The sequence below is a fragment of the Eublepharis macularius genome, chromosome 5, assembly GCF_028583425.1.
Source record: "Eublepharis macularius isolate TG4126 chromosome 5, MPM_Emac_v1.0, whole genome shotgun sequence".
In the NCBI taxonomy this organism is placed as follows: domain Eukaryota; kingdom Metazoa; phylum Chordata; class Lepidosauria; order Squamata; family Eublepharidae; genus Eublepharis; species Eublepharis macularius.
Window position 1 is genome coordinate 76,336,546 of NC_072794.1, and position 26,312 is coordinate 76,362,857.

The window sequence follows — 26,312 nt, forward strand, 5'->3', positions numbered from 1 at the left end:
CTGTAGAAGGTGCCAAAGGAAGAATTGTGTGTTCTTTGATATTTTAATTTGTGGAAGGACAACCCAAAATTGTGATTAACCAATGGAGCTTTGCCAGATCGTATGTACGTTACCTGTTTAACTAATAATGTCTCTTTTTGTATAATTCTTGCCTATGTCATGAAAGGTATAAGACCCTAGGTCAAAGCCTAGACCCTCGAAGAGTTGTTTGGATGAGGGCCTTTACTCTCTGTAACCAACTCTGTTCCTATTCTGTTTATTAATAAACATCTCAGTTATTCCCTTCACAGAACTTCTCCGTGTGTTCCTTAATCGGGCTAGGGACACATTGGTCCACTGTTTGTGTGGAACAAAAGGGGAGTCGACACTTGGGAGAGAAGCAGAGACATACACGTAGTAAAAAAATGAGTCTTATTTAGCTGGCTGATATTAAATATGGTCTCAGGATCTGAAAAGATGAAAGATACTGTATTATGTCATAATTGCTTGGTGTTTTGAAACTCTGTTCAGTGTTCATATGAAGTGGTGTTTGAGTCAACATGTCCGGTCCTAAAGGGATCACTTGGCAACTTTCAAATGTCTATATACCAGTGCTTTCTGCTTTGTTCTTTCTGCTTTAATTAGAGTGGACTACTCCCCGTTCTGGTTAAATGAATATTTCATTTGCTAGATTTGGGCTTTAGAAAAATTTTTATTTTTGCAGCTTTGTAGCACAATATACTTTTGTGAATTGACACTGTCTCTTTGCTTTCAACCAGGATTGAATGAGTTTTGGATTGTTTGAAGAGACATCCATTCAGCTGGCTTGGAGGATCAGACATTCATATAAATGCCGGTATGTGTTTTTTGTGTGTATGAGAGAGAAACAGTCACTGTAACTTGCTCAGATTTGTATTGATGCTAAACATGTTTTAATTTGACAACAGCTTGACTGAATCATAAATTAAACCATACAATGCAAGAAATGAATTATGCCTTGTAATTTAGTGCTATTTTCTAAACCGAGACCATTTCATTTATTGAAATGCTTTGCAAGGCCAGGTGTGCTGACTTCCCATAAGATACTAAATTTCAGGCAAACCTAAATGACGCTTTTTCCCTTGAATGATTTCAGCCTGTTTTTAGACCTGTTTATGGGACAGAAGTGACTTTAATTGCACTGATGGATGCTCTGTGTCTACAGATGAATAAGGAAAATTATATTCTATTAATATTGCTTAATTGGTCAGTTGATGATCATTCTATTGAGTTAGAGCTTTTGGAGAATGAGGGTCTTGGGAACTGCTCTTCAATGATTTGGTCCTTTTTGTATAGTAGGATGCAGATAATTATGCTGCTGTATGTACTTAAAGGACCACCTCTCTCACTTTGAGTCCATGTGCCACCTTACATCAGCCCAGCAAGGTTGCACATCTGCTATGAAGGATGTGTCATTTCAGTAGCTACTCCTCTTTGGAGTAGTTTTCTAGAGGATGTGAGGAAACTTGCTTGTTTATTTTTTCAGATGTCTTCTTGAGCTTGAAAGATTGAATATCAGTTTATCTGATAATAACTTCAGAGAGAAATCTGGTATACCTCAGTATAGTTTGTTTCTAGAGTCTGGCTCATAGTGAAAACAGGCTTTAAGTTTTCTACATTCTGTATTATTCTGCATTCCTCACCCCGTTGGACTTCAAGTGTTCCTGAATACAGTAAAACACACACATGCCCCTAGCTTTGAGCTACATTGTATGGGACAAATAATCAAATAATAAAGTCTGTTGTATTTTCCTTTTCCCTTTTATGTGAAGTATATAAATGTAAAAGAGGACTGCAAAGCTATGGCTTTCTGTGCAAAAATGAGAAGTTCCAAGAGAAATACCGAAGTGAATACAGAAGCTCAAGAGCAAGGGTTGGAAGTAGCATTCTATTTACAAGATAAGCCTTCTCTTCGGTATACATATGGCAAGTATACAGCAGAAGACCTTTGCATTGAAGCTGCCCAGAAATGCTGTGAGTATTGCATTAATCCCAGTCTTATTATTTAATGTAAGTGGTATAGGAAATATGTTTTCTGCAAAACATGCTTTATAGAAGGGAAACTTTTCCAAGGGCTTTTTTTCTTTGAAATTCTTGGTTTGCATTCAGAACATTTCTTTGTATTTAGATACTTATACCCTGTATTTACCCTATTGGAAATCCAAAACAGATTACAGAATTGTTTAACTCTTGGAGCAACCCTGTGACGTAGACTGAGACTGAGGATCAAAAATAAGTTTTGGGGGGTTACTGTCTCCTACTTCCCTAGCTGAGCAGTTTCCATTTTACCACAATTATTCATTTGCTGTGATGGTAAAATTGTTCTGTTTTCTCTCTTAATAAGACTGTCAGATGCTAATTCTGTCTTTTTTAATAGTTGAAAGTCTACAAAAAGGGAGAAGTGCACATGAGCCAATAGCTCATTTCTGCCCCTTGAGACCATGGTTTGAAGAATCATCCTCTTAACTAACCGTTGTCTTCTCCTATGCTTCTAGAGTTAGTCAGGAAGTTTCACTGGGTTGATCAGTGTTACAGAACATGATTCAGCCTTTGGGATACTGCCATTTTAAATCTTTAATGTTAAATGTTTTTCTGTGTGACTTTATCTTTTCCCTTCTAGAGATTGTATTACAGTACTACTTATCCTCTTCTGTCCTACAAGCTCCTGTGATTCTTCTGTTTTCAAAGAATTGTGATTTGTATATCCATGTGAGGGCCTCGTGTAAAATTGCTCCAATTTCTCTAGTTTCCTCATCCGTTCAGTAGACCCTCTTTAATAGGCCCTGCCCCTTTTGACTCATTGTTTATGAACAATGAAGATCTCTTGGGCAGACTTCAAGAATGTGTCTGCTAATCATGGCTGCTAAATGAAAATGGTTTATAATAATTTACAATGAATACTTAAAAAGCCTATTTATTATTCATGCTAATTGAGTTTCAAAGCTGTCAAACACTTGTCTGTATTGTTCTAACCTGTATACGGCATGATGCCAGTACCTTCTCTTGTAGCATATTTCTAAGAGTTGTTGGGTAAGTGACATGTCCCCAATAAGGAAAAAATTCTACACTGCTGATCCCTAGCAATGTATCTTTAAAGAAGATCCAGAATGGCTTGTATTATTTCACTTATTACTGGTAAATTTCAGAGACACCCCATTTAGATGTTTTATTATCCCTTCCCTTAATTGTGTATGCGGTCAGAGCAGGAGTAGGTCTCAAGCGCAGCAGTTCAGGAGGTCTTTGGCTTATTTGAAGGGGGGATCTCTAATATACTAAAAAAGAGTTTAGATTGGATTGAGGATGTTCAGATAATTGAGAGATCCATTGATTGGGCATTGTTTTCTGTTTATAGTGTGAGAGGGAGAATGTAAGAAACTACTCCCAATCTTGTTGGAGGTAATGGGGAAAATAACATCTAAATAGAACCTGAATTTGATATCTTTCAGATGTATGCCGTTATATGGACTCTTTTGTTCTAAAATTGTGAGAGACTAGCATGTGTATTGAGACTGTTATAATCTGGGGTTATTATAAAGTGATTAGTCATCTTAAATATAGGGCTTTTCTTTTTTATATCAGTATTACTAATCATTCAGTGTTTTGTAGCCTTCTACAGGTAAAACTGAGAATCGACATTTGTTACATTTCAATATTTGATTCAGTCAGTAAGCTATAAAAACAGTTCTTCTGCATCTTTACAGAAGCATATCTACTTTTAAATGTTAAACAGATTTTAAAATCTTTCTGTTTAGGGAGTTGGGCAGGACACATTTGTATGTGTACTTCATGGAGTACCCACTGATCTGAAACGTTTTATTTTCCTTTAACAGTTATATCTCCACTATGTCACAATCTATTTGCACTCTTTGATGAGAGAAGAAATTTGTGGTACGCACCAAATCATGTCTTCCAAATAGAGGACAAGACTGCACTCCGTGTTCATTATCGTATGAGGTAATAGGGCACTCTGTAGAAAGATTATTGTTGCAACCTGCAGTTTTGTCTCCTGTCTTATGACTAATTCATTTTGTTTTAAAATAAAAACAGTCTTCATGATGTTGCTTAGGGGATCCTCTTCAAGAGAGACTAATGATTGTAGTGGTTGGAAAGTTTCTGTTTTTGCTGCTTGTATCAAAATCTTGTTTGATACTGTTAGTCACGTTGGGGATGAAAGGCAGAGTATAAATCTCTCTTCCATTTTTATGTTGCCGTTTCTCTAAGGAGCTCAGAGCGGTATGTTTGGTCCCCTTTTCCACCATCTGGGCCTGATTTCCCAGATATGGAAGGTAGAAGAGTAGATATGAAAATGATAAGAGAAATTAATGGGTGTTAGTAATAAACAAGGTAACGTTTTAGCATCATTTGTTATCATAACCCAGGAATTACTATGATTGTGCCAATTAACTTTAAATACAGAGAAATATTGAAAGAAATCATGTGTCCTATAAGTCAATAAATCTAATTTTATAGTTTTAATTACTAAGCAGACCTTGTGGTATAAAAATGCAATTAAGGTTTTTGTAGGAATTAGTATAATATTTTACAAAACTCAGTGTTCAAAATATTTTGCTCGAATCATGTATGTGCTTAATTAGGTTACAGATTTGATAGTTATACAATTTAAAGCTCTAATTATTGATGATAACATTTATATTGTACCTTCCAGACTAAATGCATATATCAGTAATCTCTAGCTGTAGCCCTGTATGGGAGGCCAGTAGAGTTATTCCCTTGCACTGCAGGTGGGAGTAGGGTTTGAGAGGACAGTGACAGAATCTGAACCAAGGACCTTGCAGTTATATTTAGCACTGATAGAAGTCCATACGAACAGGATGACTTATCTGAATGCCTCTTAAACATCATTTCCTGTCTTGGCTTTCCTCAAGTTGATGGTGGATATTATTATAGTAAAAGCATGTTCTGTGATTCATATTTTTACAGTGTTTAGAATTTGGGCCAGTGTCTTTATCAAACATAAGTGTATTTAATAACTCTGTAGAAAGTGAGAACAGTGAGAAGAAACATTGATCTAAGCTCAGCAGTGTTATGCTAGATATTAAATATAAGCTGGATTTTCCCCCCACATAGAAGTGAAGACTGAGTTCCAATAATAGATATCCTGAGCAAATGATTTACAACCATTTATGGGAACAATTAATCTTTCAACCTATCTTAAACTGTTCATCAAGCATGGATTTTGAAGCAAAGCCCAATTAAAATGTTAATATTACAAGACTGACTGTACCCTGATTGCCCTCTGCTGGCCGTTAGAGTGGATTGCATGCTTCTTTGTGGGAACACAGTCCTAAGCCCTCTGACCAAGATAATATATCAGTGATGGCGAACCTTTTTTGAGCCCGAGTGCCCAAACTGCAACACAAAACCAACTTATTTGTTTCAAAGTGCCAACACTGCAATTAAACCTGAATACTGAGGTTTTAGTTTAGAAACAACTCATACAGTTGTCTGAACTAATTAACATATTTTGTCTTAAAAGAGCTCCCCTCCTCGTCACAAATGAAAGTAAAGGAGCAGAGCAGAATGAATGCAAGCAGCTTGCATTCCTTTGGAGCTCAGCACCACTCACCTTGCACTCATTCACTCATTTTCTCTCTCTCTCTCCCCCCCCCCCCTCACAAATGAAAGTAAAGGAGCAGAGCAGAAGGAATCCAAGCAGCTTACTGTTCCTTTGAAGCCCAGCCCCACTTGGCGGAAAAGGAATCACGTGGGCGGGGCCAAAATCCACGCCTCCAAATGAGCCCTGGCTCGCGTGCCCACAGAGAGGGCTCTGCGTGCCGGCTGTGGCACGTGTGCCATAGGTTCACAATCGCTGTAATATACTAATTAAAATAAAGTTGACAGGCTGGGAAATAGGGTGTACTGCAAGAGCTTTTTGCCAGGTCATTTAAGAGTCTTAGCATCATAGAATTGGATCCAGAATAGCTTTTCTGTTGGTATAACAGCACTTATGCCAGTGGAGTGGCAATTCTGTTGACAAAAGAACGCTATTTTTATTAATTTTCTGGTCTCACTTTGGATTCCACCTCCCATGCTGTTCAAGGAGAATCCTTTAATCCCCAGGAGGGGAATTTCAGGTGGCTGTATATGCTGCAGTGGGAAGGCAGTTGTGTTCTGTGAACTTTGTTCCACTCATGGGCAATCTCTAGTGATCACTGCTTCCAGCCTACAGTTTAAGAATGACCACTAGTGGTATGTGAAGATGTCTAGGGTAGTTTTGGGCAGGGTTTCTGGTAGTGGCAGGGCACCTGAATTCATGATGCATGAGATCCAATTCACCTTATGAGTGTGGCTCATGATGTTTTTTGACAAAGTTGTATTGTGGTAATGTTTGGTTTGCTTGTGCTCCGATTAAATGGTGTATATATAGCTAACCCCCCTTAAATCTTTACATAATTACTTTCTCAAGGTTTTACTTTACTAATTGGCATGGGACAAATGAAAATGAACCGTCTGTTTGGAGATATTCTTCAAAGAAGACAAAGAACTTGTATGAGAAAAAACAGGTGCAAGAAGGCACTCCTCTTCTTGATGCAAATTCACTAGAATACATTTTTGCACAGGTAAGTGACCAGTAGGAAAGAAACGCAAGTTTTTTTTTCCTTTGCTACATTAGTCTACACACTTTAAAGAAGTGATTTTGGACAAATGATCTTTGTTCTGCAATGTCTTTTTTGTGTTTTGTTTTTTTCATACCTTTTTAAAAATGACAGTGTGAATTTCTGTACGATACACTTGCATCACCATTGTCATTTATATTGAAAGAAAAGCTGTTTTAGCCAGAATGTCTTTTGCTTAAATAGTCAAGTACATGTTCTACAGTACCTGTATGATTTTGCTCCTTCATTGTATGTTGTGCAGAATCGTTCATTATATTTGCCATGTATGGTGCTATTGCATGCAAGGCTCAGTTTCTGCATTAAGTATTTGGTAACAAAATCACTCAACTATAGTTGCAGTTAAAATGGATTTTTATCACTTCTCTATTCAGGGGCAAAATGATTTGGTGAGATGTTTTGCACCTGTTCGGGACCCTAAAAATGATCAAGAAATTCATGAAATTGAAAATGAATGCCTGGGTATGGCTGTCCTTGCTATCTCCCACTATGCAATAAAAAAGAACTTGAGGCTACCAGAACTTCTCAAGGATGTAAGGTGAGTCATAGGTATTATTCTGACTTGGCTGTGTAAGGTCTTTTCTGCAGTGGGCTTTTTTGTCGGCTGTGACCCCATATTGCATCGATTTCTCTCCAGAGTTCTGCACACATGGTCAAAATGCCCTGATTCAGTCTCCAAACTGCTTCCCAGACTTTTTTGCCTTCTGCATAGTGAAAGGCTGCATCAGCTGCAGAATCTGTTTTTTTTCCGGGTTTTCTCCCTGCACACATACCCCAATGTTCCCCCCCCCCCCCGCCCCCGCAGTGAAGTTAAACCATGGCTTTTTTGAAGTGCAGAATGCTTTCTTAGTGTGAGGCTTGTTTCCTCAGCAGACCAACTGAGGAAACTGACGTGTCCTCAACTGATGAAACAGAAAGCCTGCAACAGAAACGGCATTTTTCTAGTGTAGGAAAAAGTAAACAGACACCACTTTGGTTCGACTCCCTCAACTGTGGAATTACAGAGGCCCAAAGAGGATCCGATCCTCATGGACTGAATACCCAGAAAACCCAGTGTAAGTGTGCATGTGGAAAACACCTAAGAGTAGATATAATGTGTAGGAGCATGGATATTTTTCTCTGTTGTGACTGCCATTGGCAGAAGACTGTTTATTTCATTTACATGATTTAAAATCTGTCTTTCTCACTGAAACACAAGACAGATTAAGCAATGTTGGTCAATATGATCAAACATTCAAAAACAATGCCATAAGATGGTCCCAGGGAGGTGGGAGAAACCCTGAACCGGTACCTGGAGGCAATTTTGGATTGGATGTGGGCTAACAAATTGAAGCTTAATCCCTACAAGATGGAAGTGCTACTGAATAACAGAAAGTCTGACCCAGGATTTAAGGTGTTACCTGCTCTGGATAGGATTGCATTCCTCTTGAAGGAACAGGTCTATAGAGGAAAGTGCGAAGTGCAAGGGCCACTATTAGAGATGGCTAGCCTACAACCCACTTTCAGAGGCTCTGAAAGTCCCAAAACACAGGTTGAAAAACACTTGGCACAAGCAATTTAACATAACATATCAAACAACACGGAACTACTCAAGAAACTTTTGAGTTTCTATGAGCGTTGACTATGGCTTTCTGGTACACAGGAGATGGTCCTTCAGATATGTGGACCCAGAGACTAGGGAGGGGTTTAAAGGTCAGAACCAGCACCTTGAACCAACTTGGAAACAAACTGGCAGCCAATGTTGCTGTTTCAAAATGGGTAACATATGGTCCCGTCAGGTAGCATCTGACAATAGTAAGGCTGCCACATTCTGAACCAGCTGCAGTTTACAGGTTGTCTTCAATGGTGGTGCAATGTAGATCATGTTCCAGTAATCCAACCATAAGGTTAAGAAGCATGGATTAACATGGGTACATCAGCTGAGCCTAAGAAAGGAGAGCTAGCAATGTGATTTTAGAATGTGATAGAATGTGATTTTAATCACTGCACCAGTCTGCTTTTCAAACAGCAAGACTGGGTCCATGAGCATATCCAAGTTCTTAACCTGCTCTGAAAAAGCTAGTTCCACTCTATCCAGGACAAGGGGATCCAGTCCCTCTAGAACGTCAGCCCTTCCAACCAACGTTACCTTTGCTTTGTCTGGATTTAGCTTCAAAGTGATCTGCCTTAGTCACCTGACCGTTGCCTCAAAGCTCCTGTTCAGAACAAAGATTAACACATCTGGAGGCTTAGATTATAAAAGTTAGGTGTCTTCTATGTATTGATGATACTTAACTTCAAAGCTCAAAATGATCTTATTCAGCAGCCTCACAGATATTGGTCAGTGTTTTCCAACCAGGGTTCCACAGGACATTTTCAGGGGCTCCGAGAGAAATCAGCCAAGAATTCAGTTTCAGTTTATTCAACTTTAAGGCCTATGAACTTTAAGAGCTCATAGGCCATACACTATAGACAAAACTTAAGAATTAAAAATATCAATAAAACAAAAGTTTGTCACTTCCACAATACGGCTTTTGTAAAGGCTACTCAGAAGCAATCTTGGGGGGGCGGGAAAGATTAAATAATACAAAGACAAGAGAATAATACAAGATGAGAAATGCTTCATTTTTTCTTACGCATTAAGCTCGCTTTCTCTCATGCACACACTTACCCACCCACCAGCTCTTTACAAATAAATTTTCTTGACGATAATTTAGTATTAATTGAGTTGCACTCCCTGCCATCAACTTTTTCTGACCTCTAATCATTTTCATATGAGTGTGAGAAGAGGGGGTTCCTTGTGATTTGAAAAGTTAATTTAGCGGTTGGGAAACACTGGTATAGGTATTGAAGAGCATGAACGAGAGACTAGAACCTTGTGGCACTCCACAAGACAAATCCTGACACAGAGGTCTGTGTCCAATCAGACAGAAAAGCCCAAAAACCATTGAAGGGCTACTTTGAAGTGTTACTGATCTGGTAGCTCAATACTGGACAAGGCTTTGCTTCTCTCTAGTAAGTCATTTTCTTTGGTAAGTGTGATCTGATAGGATGCCATCTTGATTGCCCTGCTGTCACCTCATGTCTTAGTTCGGATAATGCGCCAAAAATCCTGTTTCTTGACCTCATATGGTATTCTAAGAGGAGCTGATCTGGCCTCAAGATGGATTGGGAGGGGAGAAAGACAAACCAACAGTGTGGCTTCTAGAGATGGTAAGACAGGGAATTTTAATACAGAGCCCTCATTGCATCCTTTTCTCTAGTGCCTAATCTTAACATTTCAGGCAGCAGGTGCAGACTTTTTTTTATTCCTTAGCTTTTGGTGGGGGGTGATGATGATTTTTGTTTACTATAACACCTTGTTTTCTGTTTTGTTGCTTTTTGGTATTGTTGGTTTTCATTTTAATTACTGTGTTTACAATTTTTTTAATAACAGATTGTAAACAGCCTCCAACTTTTGTTACTGAAATATACATCTTTTAAATACATATAAATACATTGCACTAGTGGTGTGCACCCCAAAAAAATTCCATGGAAACTGATTTAGGGATCCCCCGAAAATCCAGAATTCCCCAAATCTGGGAAATATACTCTGATCTGACCCAGACAAATCAGAGAAATCTGGATTTGTTTGGTCATTATTCCCTATGGGGAAAACTATCCAGGGGACTAGGGGTGGCATTTTTCAAGCAAATGTCACCAAATTTGCAAGCAACCTACTCCTGACTGTCCTCTAAAGACCACCCAAGTTTCAGGAAGATTGGACACCAGGGCCCAATTTTATGGGTTCCTGAACAAGGCGCTCCTAGCCACTCCATTGTTTCCTATGGGAGAAAAACTCAAAGAAGCTGACTCCTACTGCAGAAGCACACTTAGGCAAGACTTCCATGGCCATGGCAGATTCCCAAATGCAAACTCCACACACAGAAAGCCCAACAGAACCAAACTGAAGCCCCTCCCCCACTATCCAAGTGCACCCAAACAAACTGCCTTGATTCCCTCTCCATTGTTCCCTATGAGAGGAAAATTTCCAAGCTGCTTTTCTGGGTACAAACACAGAAGGACAAGGATGCCAGTGGCCAGAAGCTTTCTCCTTCTCAGAGAATCCCATTGACCAGAGAAAAAGAGTTCCTGTAAGGATTGGCCACTTACTTCCCCCTGCCCTGCATCATTCCCCCTCCCTCTTCTCTAAAAAAGGCAGGAAATGCTGTTTCTTTGCAAGGAAGCAGTAAGGGAAACAACCAGCTGCATATCCTTAATTAATCTGGATTTACCTTGATTTATTCTGGGGTATCAATCAGGGTACCTGGATTGGATCTGGGATTCTCTAATGTGATCTGGGAAAGCTGGATTTTGCCAAATTGGCAGAAGTCTAGCTTTCCCCCCAGACCCAGATTACACACCCCTGCATTGCACCCTAAGCTTTCAAGCATGCTTATTTCTTCTCTGTATTTGTGCAGCTTTTTATCCCAAGTTCTTTTATTTTGAAGCTTTTCTGTTAACCTTTCTGGGAACTGAGAAGCAGGATATTGAAAGAAACAATAAATATGTGTATTTTTTCCCTCTTTCCACTTAGCTACAAACGGTATATTCCTGAAACTCTAAACAAGGCTATTAGACAGAGGAACATCTTAACCAGGGTACGGATAAACAATGTTTTCAAAGATTTCCTTAAGGAATTTAACAAGAAGACCATTTGCGACAGCAGTGTTTCACCACATGATCTGAAAGTGAAATACTTGTCAACAATGGAAACATTAACAAAGCGTTATGGAGCAGAAATATTTAAAACCTCATCGTTGCTGATTTCATCAGAGAATGAGAAAAGCTTTAACCTGAGTGACTCTGAAACTCTCCCACAATATGAAGTTATGGTGACAGGCAATCATGGAATCCAGTGGAGACTGAAACCACTTGTAAGTGTTGTAAGAATGCTAAGGAAGGTTTGACTAAGCAAAAACATCAGCTGTTAAATGTCATACTAGAAGCTTCAGCTTTGGTGAACTCATTTTAAATGTTTTTTTTAAATCTTTAAAGAGGAAGGGAACTTCCTGTGAAAAAAATGCAAATAAATTCTTAACAAGTTATTAGAAGCATCTTTTTGGTACCAAAGGCACAGTGGCAGGAAAGGGTACTGGAAGATCAGCAGATTTAATACCTTTCTTCAAGACTGTTGCTTCACTGATATTGTCATATATTACTCCATTGAGTTTCATCAGCTACTTTATGATCTAAAGTTTAAAATCCATTTTTTGTAATGTATGTAAATAAGTCTAGCAATATACATTTCTTCAGAGTATTCTATGCATTTGCTCAGCAAACTTTTCTTCTACACTAAGAAAAGTTCCTTCAACATAAGTGGCTTTCCTGCTTCCACTTTAAAAGACAATTTCAAACACTAGTGGGTGGAGTGATAGGATACATGCTACTAATTTCAGAAATATTATTTAACCAACATTATCATCTAGGATCTAGCTCCTGACAATTACTGGGCTACCTCATATTGTGCTTCTAAGAGCCTTGTATAGAGAAAGGTGGTTTGACAGCAGAGAGTCAAACAAGCAAGGGATCTGCAAGGATGTGTAGGGGACATCTCATTTCCCCCTCCCCCACCATGTCTCTCTTCCCAGTCCCCATAGCCTCTCCCCCCTTTCCCACTTCCTTCTCCTTCCCAACCGCCTTTCTTTGCCCCCCTCTTCACCTTTCCCCTTCTCCCCCCCCCAGCAGCCTCTCTCCTATGGACCAGTTATTTGGTCCCTGCATCCCCTTCCCCTCACTGTTTCCTCTTTCCTTCCTCCTGGTAGTCACCATACACTCACTTTTACCTACATCCTTCTCTCCTTCAAACCCACTATGACGGGACACCCCCCCCTTTACTTCCCCACTCTGAGACAGATTTTCCTGCCAAAATCCAAGTTTGCTTGCTATGGCTGAGCAGCCCCAGGTAGCATGTCTCTGTTTATGGTTGTAAAGTTCCTTTTTTCCCACCCTGATAAGCAGTTATGTTTTTGGCTTTTTAGCCCAATCCAGAAACTTGATGGGGGAAAAGCAGGAGCTCTCTTCTTCTTCTAGTGAAATGGCACTTTTTCAAGTGTGGGAAGATCTGTTTTGTCTATTCATGACTCCGAAGTCCAGATTTAAGTATCCACAGATCAGGGCCACTTAGCTATTTGTATATAAGATGTTCACTCTTTGAAGTGTCCATGTGTCTAGACAAGACTGTTGTTGTATTTTAATTTAATGCAGTGTTATCAGTCAATGTGTCAACTAACCTTTGGGTGTAGAGTTATTTGCATAAGGTTCTCTTCTTCCCCCTTTCCCAACTTTAATCTGCATGATTTATTTCAATCAGGTTACACAGAATGAGAAAGAAAAACTCAAAATAAAGAGGAAAAGATCAGAAAGCAAAGTCAAGAAAAATGAAGAAAAAAATAAGAAAGAGGAATGGAATAGTTTTTCTTACTTTCTTGAAATTACTCACATTGTGATCAAGGACCACACAGTCTGTACGTACAGACAAGACAACAACAGAATGGTAAGTCCTAGTCAGATATACAAACGTAACCCTTGTATTCTGTTAATGAGTCCAGGTTAACGAGTCCTCACCCCTGGCTCCATACGCTCAATCACTATCCTGAGTTAGAATCCTTCACCCTAACCATGCACTGGAAGTGTGAGGTGATTCCACTCTTCTTACATCTGGATATGTGTGCATGTTAAAATTACCACGCACCTTTGTCTGTCAAGTAGCATGTTGAGGTAGCTACATTCTTCATTTTCCACTGTGTGCACACTATAGGAAGGTGTCTTGGAACTGGAATTGGTTCTCCTAAATCACACTTCAATGCTGTCATGAACAGTATGAGACCTTGCATGTTACATGACCAACAACACAATCATCACGTGCTCTCTTCTATGATGTGTAAAGAGCCTGGCATTCACTACATCAGTTTTTTAATTGACTGACTCTTTTAGGAAGGCTTCTCTTCATACTGTACCTATTTTGTCCTGTTTTATCAGCAGCTGAATTAATAAAACCAGGAGATACCTAAAGCTCATCTAGTCAGATACGTTTCATTAGCTACTGCCGTCTTCATGCACTTTAATAGGGCTTACTTCAGATTAGGTTGCATGCATCCAGGAACATCTGTCTCTGCTGAACCAGTTTCTTAAAGCTGTGATTGTTATCAAGTAGGTCTGAATCCATAGAATATAAAAATCACATTAGTGGAAAAAAATCATAATTTGGAGGAGATGAATTTACATTGGCATCAGTTACCCTCTTGGAGCAGATTTACAATGATGGCGCTCCTAGTTTCATCTTTGTTTCTCAAGACATACAGTAGCTCTGACCAGAAAAGAATTGGCTGACGAAAGTCATATCTGGAGTGAGTTGCAACAGGTGTTCTCAGTAAGGTGGGAAGACAAAGCATAGGTAATTAATTGCATAGCAGCTGCTCTTTAATTTCTGAGCCCATTTCATTCAAGGTACTTGTTCTGACCTATAAAAACTTCACAAACTGTGACATGCATATCTCAAACAATATCTCTGCTCATATTAGCCTGCCTGGTTGACCAGAACTGTGGGAAAGGTCCTGCTTAAAAGTCCTGTACTTAAAAATAGTCAAAACAGCTATGGTAAGGGGTGTGAGTTTTTTTCTTTTATAATCCAAAATGAGATCCCAGTATATAGGAACATTTCTTCTTAGAAATATTGGGCGGCATGCCTGTGTCAGCGAGTGTTTCAAGACCTGTGGCAGTGATGTTGATTACTTGTTTCTCTGCCCCCCCCCCCATTTTTATGCAGGTTTAATTCTATTTTACTACCAGTTTTATGGTTTGCTTGTTTTATGTCATAATTTTCTTCAAGGACTGCAGCTAATGCAGGATACAGATTTATAAATAAACAATAAAAGATATCTAAATATCTTCTATCACCTCTTTTTGATAGGCACACCTTGTTGTATTTTACCCACAGTAGAATAACTTTAGATAAAATTATTCTGTTTTAGGAACTTGTACTCTCTTCGCACGAAGAAGCTCTGTCATTTGCTGCTTTGCTAGATGGATATTTCAGGCTTACTGCAGATGCCCATCACTATCTCTGCACAGATGTTGCTCCACCTTTAATAAAGCACAACATTAAAAATGGATGCCATGGCCCCATTTGGTAAGTTAATATTCCTAAATAGACAGTAGTCCTTGTGTAAAGAGATTTCATGTTTTCTCTTGAAATTTCTACTTTTAATTTTATAGTTTATGGAAGGCAATGCTGTTACAATTTTAAAAACGTTGACATAACAGTTGTATTGTAAGCCTCCTGTGTTCACATCTGGTCTCATTGTCTAATCAAACAATATGATGAAACCTTTAGTGCAAGCACCACCATGTGCACTTATTTTTTAGTATACTTTTATGTTTTCTTTCTACTCAGAGGCATCCAGTGTAACAAATCACAGTATTTAAAATTTCTATTCTGCCCTCCCCGCAAGCGGGCTCAGGGCAGCTAACAACATATTAAAATACAATAAAAATTCATTTGCATTAAAACATCAAACCAGATCAGTGTGCAATAACTAGTAGTGCCCCCTTGATCAGTTCAAAGGCCTTTCAATATAGGAAAGTTTTCTGTATGCTCTGGAAGGCCTGTAGAAAAGATATTGATAGCACCTTCTGGAGGAGATTGTTCTGCAGCTTGGAAGAAGCAATTGAAAAGGATCTTCTCTGTGTCCCAGACAGTTCAACTTCAAATCAAATGGGTTCTCATAGAAAGGCTTCACCTGCCTATCTTACGGATCTGGCAGATTGATGTGGTAGAAGGTAGGGGTGTGCAAAAGCACACTGTTTCGTTATTCTTGTTTCGGGTTTACCCGAAACAAGAATCTGTTTCGGATACAGGCAAAAGCTTTCGGCTTTAGGCTTTGTTTCTGCTTGTTTCGGCTTTCTTTCGGCTTTTTCAATGGGAAAATGCCTCCGTATTCCCGGACGCCTGGGGGAGGCATTTTCCCACCGAATCATCCCAAAATTGGTGGGGACCTTCCTCTAACCCCTCTCTAACAACCCCCCAAGTTTCAGACCGATTGGACTTTGGGGGGCCATGTTATGGCCCCCCAAACCAGATCCCCTATCCTTGCATAAGAAAGGGAAGGGTGAGCATATTGTTAGCTTGCTACTGCTCATCTTCTTCTTCATTATTTCCTATGGGAAAAAAATGAAGAGGCAGGCTTCCTTTGCCAGGGGTGGCATTTTGCATGCAAAATGCCCCCCTACCCTCCGGGGCCCTTCTCCCACCCTTCCTCCCACCCCCCACCAAGGCTCAGCCTGCTCCCACTTGCGGGGGGGCATTTCATGGCCTCCCCAAGTAGGTGCTCTTTTCTCTACTACTTACAGCTGGGGGAGGCTTGTCTTGCCAGGGGGGCATTTTGCATGCAAAATGCCCCCCAACCCTCAGGGGCCCTTCTCCCACCTCTACTCCCACCCCCCACCAAGGCTCAGCTTGCTCCCACTTGGGGGGCCATTTCATGGCCTCCCCAAGTAGGTGCTCTCAGCCCCCAAAGTCCACCTCCTACAGCCCCACACAAACCCAATTCCCCCCCAGCTGCCACACACAGACCCAAATCCCCACATTAGCCCCTCACAGACCCAAATCCACCCCCAGCAGCCCCACACCCATAACCCCAGGAACAGGCTGGGAAAGGCCAGCCCTCTCCCTTTGTTCCCTGTGCTGGGAACTTCTAAACTCTCTTTCCCTGGGCAATTCTGCACAGCCCAGGGGTGCCACAATGGTGGGCACACTTCTGAGTGCCAGCTGGTCCCTGTGAAAGAGCACCTGAACCACAGACACCCTCCCTCAAATTCCCCCATCACCTACAGAGATGCCCCATTGTTCCCTATGATGGGAACCAACTGCACAACAAAGAATAAAACACGAACAACACAAAATAAAAGTTTTTTAAAAATTATTTTCTCCCTTTCAAAGTACAAGTAGGCAAAGCATTATGACACGTTACACCAGCAGTCCCCCACACAGAAAAATAACACAACTCACTTAACATCAGAGAATCACAAAGCACAATTCCTGTCAAAAACACTTTATTTCTTGAACAGCTTTAGGTTACACAGCAGGGGGGCACACCAAAGGTCATGGCAGCAGTATCTTACACAAAAATAACACAACTCACTTCACATCAGAGAATCACAAAAGCACAATTCCTGTCAAAAACACTTTATTTCTTGAACAGCTTTAGGATACACAGCAGGGGGGCACCCCAAAGGACATTCCAGCATTCCACCTCACAAAAATAACACAACTCACTTAACATCAGAGAATCACAAAAACACAATTCCTGTCAAAAACACTTTATTTCTTGAACAGCTTTAGGTTACACAGTAGGAGGGCACAACAGGACACGATAGCAGTGTACTACACAAAATAATACAACCCACTTCACCGTTTTTGACAGCAATTGTGTTTGGGTGATTCTCTGATGTGAAGTGAGTTGTGTTATTTTTGTGTAAGATACTGCTGCCATGCCCTTTGGTGTGCTCCCCTGCTGTGTAACCTAAAGCTGTTCAAGAAATAAAGTGGTTTTGACAGGAATTGTGCTTTTGTGATTCTCTGATGTTAAGTGAGTTGTGTTATTTTTCTGTGTGGGGGACTGCTGGTGTAACGTGTCATAATGCTTTGCCTACTTGTACTTTGAAAGGGAGAAAATAATTTTTTAAAAACTTTATTTTGTGTTGTTCGTGTTTTATTCTTTGTTGTGCAGTTGGTTCCCATCATAGGGAACAATGGGGCTGGCTGGCCAGCCATCTCTGTAGGTGGTGGGGGAATTTGAGGGAGGGCGTCTGTAGTTCAGGTGCTCTTTCACAGGGACCAGCTGGCACTCAGAAGTGTGCCCACCATTGTGGCACTCCTGGGCTGTGCAGAATTGCCCAGGGAAAGAGAGTTTAGAAGTTCCCAGCATAGGGAACAAAGGGAGAGGGCTGGCCTTTGCCAGCCTGTTCCTGGCGTTATGGGTGTGGGGCTGCTGGGGGTGGATTTGAGTCTGTGAGGGGCTAATATGGGGATTTGGGTCTGTGTGTGGCAGCTGGGGGGGAATTGGGTTTGTGTGGGGCTGTAGGAGTTGGACTTTGGGGGCTGAGAGCACCTACTTGGGGAGGCCAAGAAATGCCCCCCAAGTGGGAGCAGGCTGAGCCTTGGTGGGGGGGTGGGAGTAGAGGTGGGAGAAGGGCCCCTGAGGGTTGGGGGGCATTTTGCATGCAAAATGCCACCCCTGACAAGACAAGCCTCCCCCAGCTGTAAGTAGTAGAGAAAAGAGCACCTACTTGGGGAGGCCATGAAATGCCCCCCCCAGTGGGAGCAGGCTGAGCCTTGGTGGGGGGTGGGAGGAAGGGTGGGTGACGGGCCCCTGAGGGTAGGGGGGCATTTTGCATGCAAAATGCCACCCCTGGCAAAGGAAGCCTGCCTCTTCATTTTTTCCCCATAGGAAATAATGAAGAAGAAGATGAGCAGCAGCAAGCTAACAATATGCTCACCCTTCCCTTTCTTATGTGAGGATAGGGGGACCTGGTTTGGGGGGCCATAACATGGCCGGAAACGTTTAACCCGATTAACCCGAAACGTTTCGGGTTTCCCAAAACGTTTCGGATAACCTGAAACCCGAATTGCACACCCCTAGTAGAAGGTAGTTCTTCAGGCACATATGGTGCTCCTGGATAAGCATGGCCTTCTCTTATTAACTTCAGTGCTGAGGTCAACTCTGTACAGAATGATCTGTGCAAGTATTAATGAGAGAAATCCAGCTTGTGTAGGAGCTGTCTGTGAATGTATGAGTAAGGTAAGCATCTTATTATCTCTCTCTTTTTTTGAATTAACTTATAACCTGAGACATGAATTTCTACTCAGAATACTTTCTTGTTTACTCTGATTCAGCCCCTGCTTTGAAATATACCAATGGAGATTTATCATGTCAGTCTTTATCATACTTTTTCACAGCTAGTAAAATGTGCATATACCATGTTTTAAACAAATGACAATAGTTGCCTAACTCATTCTTCAATATAACTGCTCACTTCTAAAAACTTTCAGCACAGAGTATGCTATCAACAAGCTGAGGCAGGAAGGCAATGAGGAGGGAATGTATGTGCTGAGGTGGAGCTGTACAGATTTCAACAATATCCTCTTAACTGTGACATGTGTTGAATACTCACAGGTATGTTGGACTTGGTTTTATCTCCTGACCTTTATAATGGCCTTAATTTGGAGCAGTCGGGTTTAGAAGAAACTACATGTAAAGGAATGACCATTTATAGTCTTGCCGTTGATGGCTCCAGACTTTGTGCCAATGAAAACTGAGTACTAGTGTGCTGCTTGTTTCTTTACCAAGAGTGTACATGTTGGAAGTAACCATAAGAAGTGGCAGCAAAGTTGGTAAGGTTAAGCAGACTCTGGGCTCTGCTTTTATTGGGGGAAAGAAATGTACAGAGAACACTGATGGTTGTCAAATCATAGTTCAGAGTGCCTGGAGATTTCTTGCACCTGAGGTATTTTTCTTGTTAATTCTAATTAGATTAAAACATTCATTTGCAAATGTAGTGGCTAACAGATCTGAAATTCTCTATGGAAGATGTTGTAGTTTGACCAATATAATGTGTGATGGAGAACACAACTTTTGATAACCAATTAATCCGTTAGTAGCCTTGGGACGTGCAAGAATTGACAGATACATTGTTCTTTGCTGTATGATGATAAACAAAAGTCCTCCTTTTCCCCATCCACGCAGGGCCTCCAAGTTGCTTCAAACATGGTGTTACATGCATGGAAAATATTTTCATATGTGAAAAAATGCTGACATTTTATTTATTTTATTTATTTATTAAATTTTTATACCATTTCTCTTCAGTTAAGAACTTGAAGCGGTTCACAACAACCGCAACAATTAAAAACCATACACATATTCAATAAAATCACATAAAACAGCCTAATACAAATAATTAAAAACCACTCTAGTCCCAAATCCAGCCTATAAAACCGTGTGAATAATAACATAAAAATTGTGAGTAGATAAAAAAAAAACAGCAATTTGCTGTGCCTCACAAAACAATATTAGATAAGAAAGGCATGCTTGACTTCTGCCTTAGTGTTTCTGAAACATCAATAGGTCCTACTGAGCATGAGTGCCTTCTGACAGTGCATTCCAAAAGGAGGGCACCACAATCGTAAAGGCCCTGGTGGAAGAAAGTCTTGCCACTATGGGGCCAGGAACCACCAGCAAGCCCTATATACTTTGTGTACATAGCTTATGATGATTGCCTTATCAGCTCACAATTGCAGAGATTCCGTATCAGAGGGAAATAAGTGGTGGTGGGGAAATCTTGCAAGTACTGTTGTTGGGGCTGGTGCTGTTTCTTCTTAAATGATATAGAATTGGAGATGAGTAGTGTAACGGTCATGTTTGCAGATTATTCAGGATGGTAAAAAACAAGATTGTGAAGAGCTCTCAGAGGATCTCTTCAAATTGAGCAAGTGGGTGACAGAGTGGTGCATGAAGTAAATAAGGGCACTTATTTACATTGTACATTGGAGGAAAAAGTCCTAATTCTAAGTATACACTGGTGGGGTCTGAACTGGTAGAGACAGCAAAGGAAAGAGATCTTGGGGCAATAGTACATAGTTTGATGACTCAATGTGCTGTAGAGTTCATCATAGGGATTATTAGGGAATGGAATGAAAATAAAATGTTGTAATGCCCTTGTTTAGATCTGTGATGTGGCAACACTTGGAGTGTGTGTTATATGATATCAAGTCTTTTCTGACTTATGGTGACCCTATGAATGAAAGGTCTCCAAAACATCCTATCAATAAGGGCCTTCGACAATATATCAATAAGGGCCTTGCTCAGATCTTGTAAACTTGAGGTTGAGGCTTCCTTTATTGAGTCAAAGCAAACAGGCTGATTCTGAGAACCTGGGCAGATCAAGAGGGGGAGAGCAGACTGGGTTACATCAGTACTTAGTTCTCGTGGTCCTTCTTACTTGCCCAGGTTAATGCTGATCGCTGTCTTGGGGTCTAGTAGCAATTTTCCACAGGCCAGTTTGGCTAGGGATCCTGGAGGTGTTTGACACCTTCTGGGCATGGGGTGTAGGGAGGGGAGGTAGTTGTGAATTTCCTGCATTGTGCAGGGGGTTGGACTAGATGACCCTAGAGATCCCTTCCAACTCTACGATTCTATAATTCTATCTCATTTTTGGGTCATCTTCTTTTCCTACTGCCTTCTTTTCCTATCCTTACTGACTGTTCCATTGAGTCTTGTCTTTTCATGATGTGACCAAAGTACAATAGCCTCAGTTTCAACATTTTAGCTTCTACAATACTACAGTACAATTTTGGTTGTCATACTTCAAAGGGATATGAACCTACCCAACAACTCTGGTCATCTTTGTAGGCCCTCTTTCAGGAGCCCCTGCCATCTGAAGCTCAGTGGAGGGCAACCTGAAAAAGAGCCTTTGCAGTGCTGAAATTTTATCACAGGGATTTGTGTCCATCTACTATTGTCTTCTGTCAGTGAGTGAAGACTTTTCTGTTTTGTTTGGCATTATCTCACTAACTCTTATTAGCACTTCTTGTTTGTGTGTCAGTATTTATTTAATTATTCTAAATATTTGCATTTTAAATGTTCTTTTAACTTTTGATACGTTTGCAGCCTGGGATCCTGAGTTCGATGGAACGCTGGCATAGAAATGTTTTAAATATTTTTTTTCTTTACAATGTGGAGCTAGAAAAAGTGTAGAAGAGGACAACTAATTTGATCCAGGAGCTGAAGTACATTTTTGTATAAGGAAAGGAAGTCTGAGGCTTTTTAGTTAAGAAAAAAATACTCTAGCAAAGATCTGATAGAGGTTTAAAAATGTATGCATGAGGTAGGAAAGAGGGCAGGAGAAACTTTCTCTCCTATAATAATAGAATTAAGGGACACTAATGGAAGTTGTTGGTCAGCAGATTCAGAAGAGACAAAGTAGTATTTTCTCACTCAGTGAATAATTTCAGTATTGATGTATTGTCGAAGGCTTTCACGGCCGGAGAACGATGGTTGTTGGGGGTTTTCCGGGCTGTATTGCCGTGGTCTTGGCATTGTAGTTCCTGACGTTTCGCCAGCAGCTGTGGCTGGCATCTTCAGAGGTGTAGCACCAAAAGACAGAGATCTCTCAGTGTCACAGTGTGGAAAAGATGTAGGTCATTTGTATCTACTCAGGAGGGGTGGGGTTGAGCTGAGTCATTCTGTAAGAGTTTCCCAGGGTGTGGAATGCTAATGGCGGGAGGCTTCACTGTAACCTGAGGAGGTTCTTTTGCATATGGATTGGTGCTTGATGTGCTAATCTTCTCTGCAGGGCTATTGTCGGGTGTGGAGTGTTTTGTTGGCCTGGTGTTTTTCAGAACTGGAGCCCATGCTCTGTTCATTCTTAAGGTTTCTTCTTTCCTGTTGAAGTTTTGCTTATGCTTGTGAATTTCAATGGCTTCCCTGTGCAGTCTGACAAAGTATTTACTGCCAGTAGATGTAGTGATGCTATTAGTGTAAATGGCTTTAAAAAGAATTAGATTCATAATGAATAGGGCCATTAGTGACTGCTGGCCATTGTGACTGAAGGAAACATCTATGTCCAACCTCTGAATACCAGTGCTCAGATGCAACTTCAAAGGAAAACCTTGGCCTGTATGCCCTGTTGGTTGGCTGTTTAGGGCAATATATTAGAAAGGATACTGGACTAGAGGGAACACTGGTCTGATGTTGCAGGGCATTGATTATGTTCTGGTTTGCTGTGAATGTCCCAGCAGAATGGCTGCATGTGTGATAAGTTGTACGTAGGCTTCCATATTTTTTCATACACTGAAATGTAAGGAATATAATTGCTTTTGATGCAGTCAATTCTTGCATCTCTCAGCTTACATTTAAAACATTTAGACACAAAGGTCTCTTGCCCAATGCAAGATCTCCAATTTTAGAGGTATCATTTGTGGAGCAAAGTATGTGTCCCTTATGAGAAATATATCTATTAAAATGGAAGAGAAGAAGACTCAAAGTGCTTTAGATGCTCCACTTCATGCCATTTTCACTTCTGAGCATGTCATGTAATTAAGGGACATTCATTGATGCCCCATAAACTAGTATTAAATCACTTCAGAAAATTGTTTGTATTATGATTAGACATGGACACGAACCAAAAAAAATTACCGGACCTGCGATTCATGGTTCGGTGCCGCCAATGAATCCGAACAAATGAACTGTAACAAACATTTCCCGTTACCGAACCGGTTTGCAGTTTGTGGGTGTCGGAATGACCCCCGTTGCAGCTAGAGAGCCCATATTCACAGGGAGTGTTTAGCAGGCTCTCCTTCAGCCAGCACCCAAGTTTGGTCAAGATTGCAATAGAGATCTTGGAGTTATACCCTCTCCAATCTGAGGCCCCCAGGAAACTCCCACTCGATTTAATTAGAGCCACCAGTTGATGTTGGCCCAGTGTACAAGGGGTTGGCCATCAGAACTGCCTATCAGGGTTTGCAGGGATGAGATTGGAGTGCCTATGGCTACAGAACACCCTCCCTTCCCCCTCCCACCCCCCCGGGTGTCTTCTCCCATGTAACCAATTTGCAGTTCCATGGTTGGAAGGAAGACCTGCCGATCAAGGTAAGCTGGGCTTCTATTTGGGTTTCCAGGGCGACAGAAGGAGTGCAGACAGAGTTCAGGTATTCCCCAGCTCGTTTCCAAGGGAATTGATTGATGGTGCCTGACTGTCTGGCTTCACGAACTGCAGGCAAACGCAACAAACGGGCCTTCCAACGAATGCTGGTTCGTTGGCCATGGACCCTCATGAACTATCGGATCGTGAACAGATGATCAGGTGGTTCGTGGGTTTTTTTGGTTTGTGACATGGGTTCGTGCCCATGTCTAATTATGATTATGTTTACTGGTATCACATTGGGGGAAATGTAGCTCTCATTATTTGTTGAATGTTGGTTGGTTGGTTCATTTAATGATTTCTGCTGCCTATCTGTTTTTCTCTTCCCATTTCCCCACAGCAAATCTTAAATCTTCCCAAACAGTACAAAAACTTCCAGATTGAAATGAAGAAAGATGGATGTGTCTTACATGGGTCAGATAAGCTCTTCCCAACTCTGACAGAGCTGATGGATCACTTAAAAGGACAGATTCTTAGGACAGACAATATTGTTTTCACTCTCAAGAGATGCTGTCAGCCAAGGCCAAGAGGTAACTTTTTGTTTAAGCTAATCTTTTGTAAAAGGCCTGAACATTCTTCCCACAGTTTAAATGTATTAGTTTCAATTGATTTTATGCTCATAATTCTAAGATTAGAATTCTTATACTTTAACATAATGGGGTTGTATCTTGCCAATGTTCTGCAGATAGAAGATGGGGAACAGGGATGTTTCCTTGTTACTGTCTTCACTACAGCCACCCAGATCCATATGTTTTTTTTTAAATTTGTGACAGTCCCATAATCCCCAGTATCAGCTTCTCAGGGGTTGTGAGGAGGTGTTGTGGGAAGGTAGGAATCAGTCTAAGCTGCACATTCTAAATGATGTCATCATAAGACTCTCCGATTTACCAATCCTAAAGTATTAGGAATATATCAGTCATTTTAATGTAACCTGAGATCTTTTCAGTGCCTGAGGACTGATTCATGTCCAAGCTTCTGTTTGTAAGAAGTCTGTTTTCTTATTATTCTAGTAGTCTCAACAACTAGTCCATGTGCTCATACCTGGAGAGCCTCCTCCCTGCCACTTTCTTGCCCCAGTTTGCTCTCATAGTACTATCACTGCTTATGAAGCCTGTAAGCAATTACTTATCTTTTGTGTCCAGAAAAGGAGGCCATTGATTAATGAGCTGTTTGAGTTCTCTTTTCATTGGCTCAGCGGTTTTCTTCTGCAGTTGGGAACATCCAGTAACAAATAAAATAATCTAAAGCCTTCTGAAAAAATATTGTTGCCTATTTTATTTTCATGAAAAAAGGAACTTCAGGAAGCTCAACATAAAAATGGGAAAATGTGGGTAGTGGAAAAATCAGTAAGAATAGGATGTTTGTGTGCACTCACTTCCTTAAAGAAGCAAATCTGCTTACAGATAGGATTGTTTTTCTTTCCAGAAATTTCTAATTTGTTAGTAGCTACAAAGAGATCCCAAGAATGGCAGCCAGTGTGTCCACCAGGCCAGCTAAGTTTCCACCGTATCCTTAAAGATGAAATAATCCAAGTAAGTAGGGTGTATTTCCAAGTACAACATGCCTTCATGCCATCATCTTGTCTTCTGAAAAATACTGAACCACAACATTTTTTTCATATTATGTTCTTCAGCTACCCTACTCCCAGTTACACCATCTCTAGTTAAATAATAAATATTAAAACTGTTAGGGTTTAAGGAATTTTAACACACATCCTTCCTCTTTTATTAACCCAGAAAGCTTCTTTGTACCCTGTCAGTCAGTCAATACATCCTATTTTTAGAAAGAAAAAAGAGCAAGACTAACAAAATTTGTGGTAGAGATTGAGCTTTCATGAGCCACAGCTCACTTCTTCAGATGACTTCTTTTAGAAAAGCAGTTTACAGACCAGAGTGCTTATTTGATGAGAGATTACAGCAGTGTATTTTTAAAATTGTGATTGTTTTATTAATACAGAAGTGCATATTTCACACAACATGGTTTTGAGAAGTCCATATATAGCAGGATTGTATTGAGATTTGCGAATCCTCAGAATACTCATTGACATGCACGTGTAGCACACAAGCTGTCCTGCCCAAAGTGGCTTGCATTCTGAAAAAAATGGCATGCTAAATTAATTTTTTATTATTTGAAATAGGTACTTTTATTGTAAATAAGATAGTTACTAATTCATCAGATAGAATTTCAATTTATATCCATCATAACGGACTCAATGCAGCTGAAGTATCCCTAGCATCCTGTTAGTATCAAATATTAATACCTTTTATAATTAAAAGCCCAGAGAGATAAATGAATGTTCATTCTTTTCAGTAGTGACTCATTATGATACTTGTTTGTTACTAAAACAAACAAATGCAAATTTTGCCATATTTTGACTGGAGGATTTATATTGTCTTTTAGGGTGAACACCTTGGCAGAGGAACAAGGACACAGATTTACTCTGGGATTCTTAGCTATAAGGATGATGAAAGTTATCAGACTGAAAAAGAAATGAAAGTTCTGCTTAAAGTTTTGGACCCTAGTCACAGAGACATTTCTCTGGTAGGTTTTTCTCTTCTCCAGTTTATAAAATGCAAATATAATTGCTGCTAATTTGGGGAGGAAAATGCAGTCATAATGATAATGTTGTATATGAAAAACACTAAGCATAAACTGTTCACCCCTCTTGGATATATAGTGTGTAACTATATATTTGTGCCGTAGGCAAGATATTTATGATATTTGTGCCTTAGGCAATCCGGATATTTATGAAGCTTTCTAAGTCATGTGATTAAAAATGCTTGTTATATGTATTTCTGATTACCTGGAACTCTTGGGTAGTTACCTATCCTCAGCCTTGTTACTCTGTTACGGAGTTTCCCAGTGGCTTCTGGTAATTGGTGTAAAGATGGGAAGCCTTTTTCCTTCCCTAAATAAGGAGAAGTGTTGCAGGTTTGAACAAAC

At 40.4% G+C, this 26,312-nt stretch overlaps 1 protein-coding gene across 1 annotated transcript in view; it reads left to right on the forward strand.

Annotated features, from left to right (window-relative positions):
* Positions 1 to 26,312, forward strand: part of JAK1 (Janus kinase 1) — a 67,037-nt gene that overhangs the window by 16,563 nt on the left and 24,162 nt on the right. The window contains exons 2-13 of the mRNA XM_054979836.1: positions 759 to 835; positions 1,791 to 1,992; positions 3,849 to 3,972; positions 6,446 to 6,599; positions 7,028 to 7,191; positions 11,209 to 11,548; positions 12,985 to 13,167; positions 14,645 to 14,802; positions 18,724 to 18,847; positions 23,710 to 23,899; positions 24,795 to 24,901; positions 25,770 to 25,910. Coding sequence (XP_054835811.1) covers positions 830 to 835; positions 1,791 to 1,992; positions 3,849 to 3,972; positions 6,446 to 6,599; positions 7,028 to 7,191; positions 11,209 to 11,548; positions 12,985 to 13,167; positions 14,645 to 14,802; positions 18,724 to 18,847; positions 23,710 to 23,899; positions 24,795 to 24,901; positions 25,770 to 25,910 — 1,893 coding nt within the window. The 5' untranslated portion in view covers positions 759 to 829. The remainder of the gene's footprint in view (positions 1 to 758; positions 836 to 1,790; positions 1,993 to 3,848; positions 3,973 to 6,445; positions 6,600 to 7,027; positions 7,192 to 11,208; positions 11,549 to 12,984; positions 13,168 to 14,644; positions 14,803 to 18,723; positions 18,848 to 23,709; positions 23,900 to 24,794; positions 24,902 to 25,769; positions 25,911 to 26,312) is intronic.